A 7,930-nucleotide genomic window follows, 5' to 3' on the forward strand; every position below is an offset into this window, starting at 1 on the left:
GGGATAATGTAATCACAACTAATTTTTGACTGGGAGTAAAAGACTAAGTAAGAGAGAAAAGAAGGCAAGCTTTGAAACATGTTCTCTAGGAAATCCTCTACAGTCTAAAAGGAGTAGGGAATATTTTAGAGCAAAATTAAGATATGAAAAATACTATTATTAGTCACTCACCTTAATGAGTATAGTAATACATTTTTTCACCAATATCTGAAGTAGATTATCAGCCATGAGGTGATATCATGATGGCATTTGTCCAGGGTTAGAATTTAAATAAAATATCAACACAGGATGAAGGAATTCAAGGGAATCAGTGAGAGCATACAGAAACTCTAAGTTAGTAAGGAAGACACCTCCTCCTAAGTAATAGAAGTGGTCAGTAGAGGTTATACTCTGTTCTAATTTGTTTCTAGACATCAGCATCCATAAATGGCCTTGGGGAACCACAGCACCATCCTCAAGTTCATCCTCCTTGGACTGTCTGCTGACCCCCATGTCCAGGCTCTGCTCTTTGTGCTGTTCCTGGGAATTTACATCCTGACCCTGATGGGGAACTTGTTGATGCTTTTGGTCATCAGGGCAGATGCTCAGCTCCACACGCCCATGTACTTCTTCCTGAGTCACCTCTCCTTCCTAGATTTTTGCTTCTCTTCTGCCACAGTGCCAAAACTGCTAGAGAATCTCCTGTCTCAAAGGAAAGCCATCTCAGTTGAAGGCTGCATGGCTCAGGTCTTCTTTGTTTTTGAGTCTGGGGCCACAGAAGCCAGCCTGCTCTCAGCGATGGCCTATGACCGCTATGTTGCCATCTGCCACCCTCTGCACTATGGACAGAACATGAGCAACCAGCTCTGTAACAGGCTGGTTTGGGGATCCTGGGGCCTGAGCTTTCTGAATGCATTCATCAACACCCTTCTTGCTATGAACTTGGACTTCTGTGGAGATGATTTCATCCCCCACTACAGCTGTGAGCTGCCCTCACTCTTCCCTCTGTCCTGTTCTGATATATCCACCAGTGTTACAGTACTTTTCTGCTCTGGTCTAATGCATGGAATTGGAACCTGCTTTCTTATTGTTTATTCCTATGCTCTTATTTTCTCCACCATCCTCAGCATTAGCTCCTCCTTAGGCAGAAGAAAGGCCTTCTCCACCTGCTCCTCTCACCATACCGTAGTGCTACTATTTTATGATTCAGGTTTTCTTCGTTATCTACTGCCAGTCTCAGGCTCACTACTGGAGTTGATCTTCTCTGTACTGTAAAGTGTGATTACTCCCTTAGTGAATCCCCTCATCTATAGCCTGAAAAACAACCAGGTGAAAGCAGCTTTGAGAAGGATCTTAAAAAAATATCTCCAATATATCAGGCAGTTGGCTTGAGTAGGATGACTTATTATAGCAATAAGTAGAATGAGCTTATTATAGCAATATATCACATGAATGGACAATAAAATTATTTCTTGACTTCCCTTGACAGTGGATGCAATTAGGTGTCTTAAAAATTGACAGAGTTATGTGGGAGTGAGTTGAAGATGATATGTTAGATTCCTTCTGGATTGGAAGCAGGCAAATGGTCTAATAACCATGTTCATTCGGTCTTTTTCCATGGAAAGTCTTTGGCTGTGCTGATGGATCTTCATCCTATCTTATTTCTTTTTACTATGTATTTCATTGAACTGCATTGTCATTTAACCAACTGTTCAAATAAGGGAACATAGAGCAAGCCTGTTGAACTTGAGTCTGAAGTGGTTCAAGAGTTGGGAGAAGGGTGAGAAATAATTGGTGAATTAGATATTTTGGTGTCTAGAGTCCTGGGCACACCCAGGGGATGTAGGAAAATGCTGAGAAGTAGGTCCATAAAAAATGAATTTCTAAAATCTCTTAGAAAGTAAATTAATGAAAAATAAAGCTCTAATTTCATAAAGTAGACAATTTAGCATAAAGGCATTATGATACAAGATGACAAGATAGAACGTGCAGGTTTCAGTGGGAAAAAAAGAGAGACAAAGAAGGAAAGAACATGAATTTGAAGTTCCGACCAGCAGAGCAATGCAGAACATTGAGCTCCTTAAATTAACATGTGCTTTCATTCGCCTCAGACTTCCACAATAGACACAGGTCTGGGACTAGAGGATGAAAGGGAGATTTGACAGGTTTTCCAAACTGTGGGGATACCTGGCTGATTCCCAACTAAGTTCTACAACTAAGTGTAACAGACAAGATTGGTGGTCTTCTCCTTCTTATTATTTGTCTATTCCACTTCTTTTTTCTTTGTGTCTGCTTTTGGAATAGACAACAGAAAGTTTTGTCTCACAGTCTGGAGGCTAAATCTGACACCCAAGGAATTTTGTCTATTTGGGGGTCTTCATTAATTTTTGAAAAATTTTATCGTGGTAACATATTACACAAAATACTTCACTTTAACCATTTTAAGTGTAAAATTAGACTTTAATTACATTTGCCATGTTGCCTATTTTATATTAATTGTCTTATTTGTTATTTTAACATGTAATTTTATTATTCAAATTAACTGGGTGTCCACTGCTTTATATGGAGTTTTTGTCCTATAGAAAGCAGAGTATAAAACCTCTTATATTTTTAATGTAACATTTGTTGTGGTCTATATATCTTCAAAAAAAACAATTAAAAAATGATAGGGGTGGGGGGAAGTGGGGTATATGAGAACATCCTATGTTTTTTAATGTAACATTTTATGTGATCTATTAATTTTAAAAAGAGATAATTAAGAAATAAAATCTATGTCTTCTTTGAACTATTGTGATTAGTAATGGAAGAAATTGTAGCACTGATGTGGAGAAAGTTGCCACAGTAGCTGCTGTGAGTAGGGAGAGGGAAGAAGAGATAAGATGTGGGGCATTTTCAGGACTTGGAGTCGTCCTGGGTGGTACTGGAGGGACAGATGCTGAACATTGTATGTTCTGCCATGGCCCACTGCGGGGACTGGGGTATAAACTACAATGTAAATCATTATCCACATGGTGCAGTAGTGCTCCAAAATGTGTTCATCAAATGCAATGAATGTGCCACAGTGATGAAAGAGGTTGTTGATGTGGGAGGAGAGGGGTGAGGGGGTTGGAGTTTATATGGGGACCTCTTATATTTTTTTTAATGTAACATTTAAAAAAAATAAAAAGAGAAAAAATTTTAAAAATGAAAAAAAAGAAATTAAATTAAATGGATTTTTAAATGACAGACGTTGCAAAATGAAAACTTAAAAAAAAACTCAGTGGATACACCAAAACATTTTGAAATTGTATCACCTTATTTTTCAATAATACACCTAATCATAGCATAGAAGTACTTATAATATTTATTTATATACATATTTTTAACCAAATATTAAATAAAATTTCACATTAGAAATACATACAAACTGACTGAACATGAAAATAACAAAGCATAGTATTTTCATGGAAAAATGATAAATTTTATTTACTTTAGGTATATGATCTTAGTGATCTTTTTAAGATTTTTTTCTATACCTAAAGTTTTTTGTATGTTTGTTTTTTGTTTGTTTTTAGGAAATACCAGGGGATCAAATGCAGGATCTTGTAGATGGGAAGCAGTATTCAACCACTTAAGCCAAATCTTCTCCCCAATAAAAGCTTTTTTTTCAATTACTTGTTTTTAGGAGGTACTGGGGATCAAACCCAAGACTGTGTACATGGGAAGAAGGTGTTCAACAACTTGAGCTACATCTGCAACCCTCAAGTTTTTTTTTAATATTATTTTTTTAAATGTTAAAAAGCTTTAGATCATGTTTATGTTACATTGAACACATAGTGATTTTAACTGAAAAATTTAATTGAGAAGACTTAACTTAATGGTGTATAAGCATGAATATTTTTTCCTCATATGGCCCTTACCTATTTCTGAAGGAGTTTTAACATTTTAATATCTATTTATTAAAACATACATAGAGAAAAGTACATGGCTTTTAGGTATAAAGCATAACTAATATTCTCAAAGGCAACACAATAAAGAAATCAACAACGTGAACTAGTACCCCATTTGAAATGTTATTCTAGTCCCAAGGGAATCTCTATCTTAATTTATAACAGAATAGATAATTCCGTCTACTTCTGTTATTCCTACAGTATATAGTCCATTGTGCCTGACATCTTTCAATCAAGATTACTCACAGTCTTAATCCATGTTGCCTTATTTGTTCTTTGTTCATTTTCAATGCTGAATACTTTCCCATTGTATGAATATATGATTTTATTGATCCATTTGACATTGAGAGAGCAGTTTCTGTTTGCTCCCTTTATGAGCAGTGTGGCTATGACTATTCTTTTATATCCCTAGGTAAGCGTGAATACTTTTTTTCTTTTGAATATAAGGGTAGCTTTGCTGGTTCAAAGAGTAAACATATCTTGCAATTTTTAAAATAGATTTTTTATTTAAAAATACTTAGATTACATAAAATATTATATAAAAAATATAAGGGATTCCCATATGCCCCACTCCCCACACCTCCCACTTTCCCTCACATTAACACCTTCTTTCATTTAATGTGGTACTTTCATTGAAATTGATGAACACATTTTGGAGCACTGTCACTAAGCATGGATTATAGTTTACATTGTAGTTTACACTCTCTCCCACTCCATTCTATAGGTTATGGCAGAATATATAATGACCTGTATCTGTCATTGCAGTGTCATTCAAGACAATTCCAAGTCCTGAAAATGTCCCCATATTACATCTCTTTTTCCCTTTTCCTGCCTTCAGCATTTCCAGTTGCCACTGTCTCCACATCAATGATACAATTTCTTACACTGATAGAATCACAATAAGTCTATAGTATAATACTAGTAAGTACAATCTAGTTTCTATTTTATTCCCCAGTCCTGAGAAATATGGGATGGTGGTGCCCACTCCATCTCTGGTTGAGAGGGGACTTTGATCCCATAAGGCTGATGGATGGGATTCTCTTGCTTGCAATTGTAGGCTCTCTTGTTCCCTTGGTATTGTGGTTGTCCTTCTTCACCTTGTTAGTTGTCCCGGGTGGGTCCAATGAACTGGAGATTAGGTGTTGCAACTCTGCTAAGCCTCAGGGCCCACCTGACATATGGACAGCTCAGAGTTCAAAATTCTTGAGTGTACACCTACCAACTCCAATACCGTTTATAGGTTCAAATAGAAGGGACAGAAGAAGCATGTGTAGAGAAGTCACGATTGAGTCCAACTCTGTCACACTTTGAAGCACAAACTCCAAAGTAAGGCCCACTGGCAAGGCACCAAATTCTGGAGATATCTGCCATGACCATAGATCTGGATCTCTCCAGAGTCCTTGGGAGTCCCACTATTTGGTGGTAGTATCTACTTTGGCAGTCTATCTGATCCTGCTGAGACATGAATAGTCATTACTTCTGGGATGACCTCCTGACTCATTTTGAAGTCTCTTAGTCATATAAACTCATTGGTCTTTACCTTTCCCCCCGTTTATTCCAGGTCTATTTCCAGTTGCATTGCTAGTTGGTGCTTGATAGTAATACCCCAGTGCCAGGGAGGCACATCCCCAGGAGTCATGCCCCATGCAGGGGGGAAGGTAATGCATTTATATGCTAAGTTTGGCTTAGAGAGAGGCCACATTTGAGCAACATGGAGGCTTCCAGGAAGTAACTCTTAGGCACCCTACAACCCTAGGCTATTTGGTTATTTTATTGGCTTCATTTTTGGAGAGGTTTTGGATCACAGAAGGGTCACAGCTGTGGTACGGGTGGATCACTGACATAGGATGTCAGTGATGGAGGGATGTGTAGGGAGGGGTGTACCCGGGCATGCCTCAAAGGCATATGATTATGTTCAAGTGTTCATGTGGCATTGTCTCAGTGGGTGGAGACCCACACAAAAATTGAAAGGATATTGAATTCCCATCCTGAAGAGTCCCATACATTCTCTAATAGAATGGCAATAATCCCCAAGTACATGGGGAGTGCCTCAATAAGGAGGGCAAACCTTTACACTTGCAGGTCTTTGATATTGACGATTGTACTTATGAACTTTTCTTCCAAAATTGAAACTTAACCTAGTATTATATATTGCATGAATAACCTGCTGAAAGCCTCCTGCTCTAATGTGGTCTCCCTAAGCCAAACTCAGCATATAAATGCACTACCTTCCACCCAGCATGAGACCTGACTACAGGGAATGAGCCTCCCAGGAACTGAGGGATTATTGCCAAGCACCAAATCGCAATGTATCTGGATAAAGACCATGACCAAAAGGGGGAAATATTCAATACAACTGAGTTTTTATGGTTTAGAGGCTTCAAGGTGAGTCGGGATGTCATTCCAGAGGTTAGGCTTATGCATGTTTCAGAAGGATCTCATTGACTTCCACAGTAAACAGTGCCTCAAACGGAGGGGCTCCTGAGGGCTCTAGAGAAATCTTGACACTGTAAGGAAGGCAGACAAGCTCATGAATTTGCACCCTGCCAGTGGGCCTTACTTTGGAATTTATGCTCCAGAGTGTAACAGAATTAGACTAATTTATATTTTCCTACATATGACTTTTCTGCCCCCTATTTGAACCTACAATGAGCACTGTATGGGTTAAACATATGTCTGAGACTTAAATCTTTGCTCTGTTCATGTACCAGTTAAGCTGTGAATATCAGCAGAGTTGCAGCACCTGCTCTTCAGTTCATTGGACTCACCCAGGACAACTAAAAAGGAGATGACGATGGACAACACCCATCCTAAGGAATAGAGAGCATCTGCCACTGCAAGGAAGACAGGTCTATCCATTTGCCACATGGGATCTAAGTCCCCTCTCAATTAGAAAATCAGAGTGAGTATCACCACCACCAAATCCTCAAGATTGGGGAATGAACAATGGACTAAAGTAAACTTATTATTATTCTATTATATACTTATTATTAGTCTAGCAATGGAAATACTTTTATCATTGATATAAAGGTAGTGGCCACAAGAGATAGTGTGGGGAGGGAGAGGGAAGAATAAGTGTAACATGGGGGCATTTTTGGGACATTGGAATTGCCTGCATGTCATCACAATGATGGAAACAGGACATTATACACATTTTGCATAACCTAAAAACTTACGTGGGGCAAAGCGTAAAGTATAATGTAAAGTATATACCAAGGTTAGTAGCAATGCTTCAGTATGTGTTCATCAGTGGTAACAAATTACCACACTAATGAAAGATGTTGTTAGTGTGGGAAAATGTTTGTGGGGAAGGGGGGCACATGGGAATCCCCTATGTTTTTGAAGTAACTTTTATGTAATCTAAGCCTTCTTTAAAATTTTTTTAAAAAATTTTAAAAATCTTTAAAAAATTACCAATATATGAATGTTCATCATTTACAAGGTGTTAAGAATATGAATATACACAGGAAAATTAAAACTAATGTAATTAATGGATGATCACTAACAGGATAAGGACTCTTTTAGCATCAATGACAAAGAAGATATTGTATCAGTTCTAAGAGACAACAATAGGATATATAAAGATGTATGGAATTTTTTCTTTTGGAATTATGAAAATGTTCCTAATTGACTGAGATGATGACAGCATAACTCTGTGATGAAAATGAAAGCAACTGAGTATACACTTTGAATGGTTTAACTAAAAACCTGGGGCTGTGTAGCACAGGGAATCCAGTGGTGGAATTGGAGTGTGGTTAACAGGACAAATGTGAGAAACTTCTCTCATGAACTATAACAAATGTATAATAATAATAAAGGGTGTTAATAATTTTGTGGCTTGGGAGAAATACTCTGAATATAAGATATAGGCTATAGTTAGTAGTAATATTTGATGATGCTTTTTCATAGTTTGGAACAAATCTTTCACAACAATGCAAGGTGTTGATGGTGAGGAAATGTATGGAAGCCCTATGTGATAATATGCATATTGTTTTTGTAAGTTCACAACTTTTATGATACAT

The 7,930-nt window shown here is 37.6% G+C and overlaps 1 protein-coding gene across 1 annotated transcript; it reads left to right on the forward strand.

Annotated features, from left to right (window-relative positions):
* The first annotated feature begins 426 nt into the window (after positions 1–426).
* On the forward strand, positions 427–1,254 carry LOC101422517 (olfactory receptor 8S1-like). The gene has a single exon (XM_012523400.2). The coding sequence runs from the start codon at positions 427–429 to the stop codon at positions 1,252–1,254; it is 828 nt and encodes a 275-aa protein (XP_012378854.2).
* The last annotated feature ends 6,676 nt before the right edge of the window (positions 1,255–7,930 follow it).

The sequence above is a fragment of the Dasypus novemcinctus genome, chromosome 12 (assembly GCF_030445035.2).
Source record: "Dasypus novemcinctus isolate mDasNov1 chromosome 12, mDasNov1.1.hap2, whole genome shotgun sequence".
Lineage (NCBI taxonomy): Eukaryota > Metazoa > Chordata > Mammalia > Cingulata > Dasypodidae > Dasypus > Dasypus novemcinctus.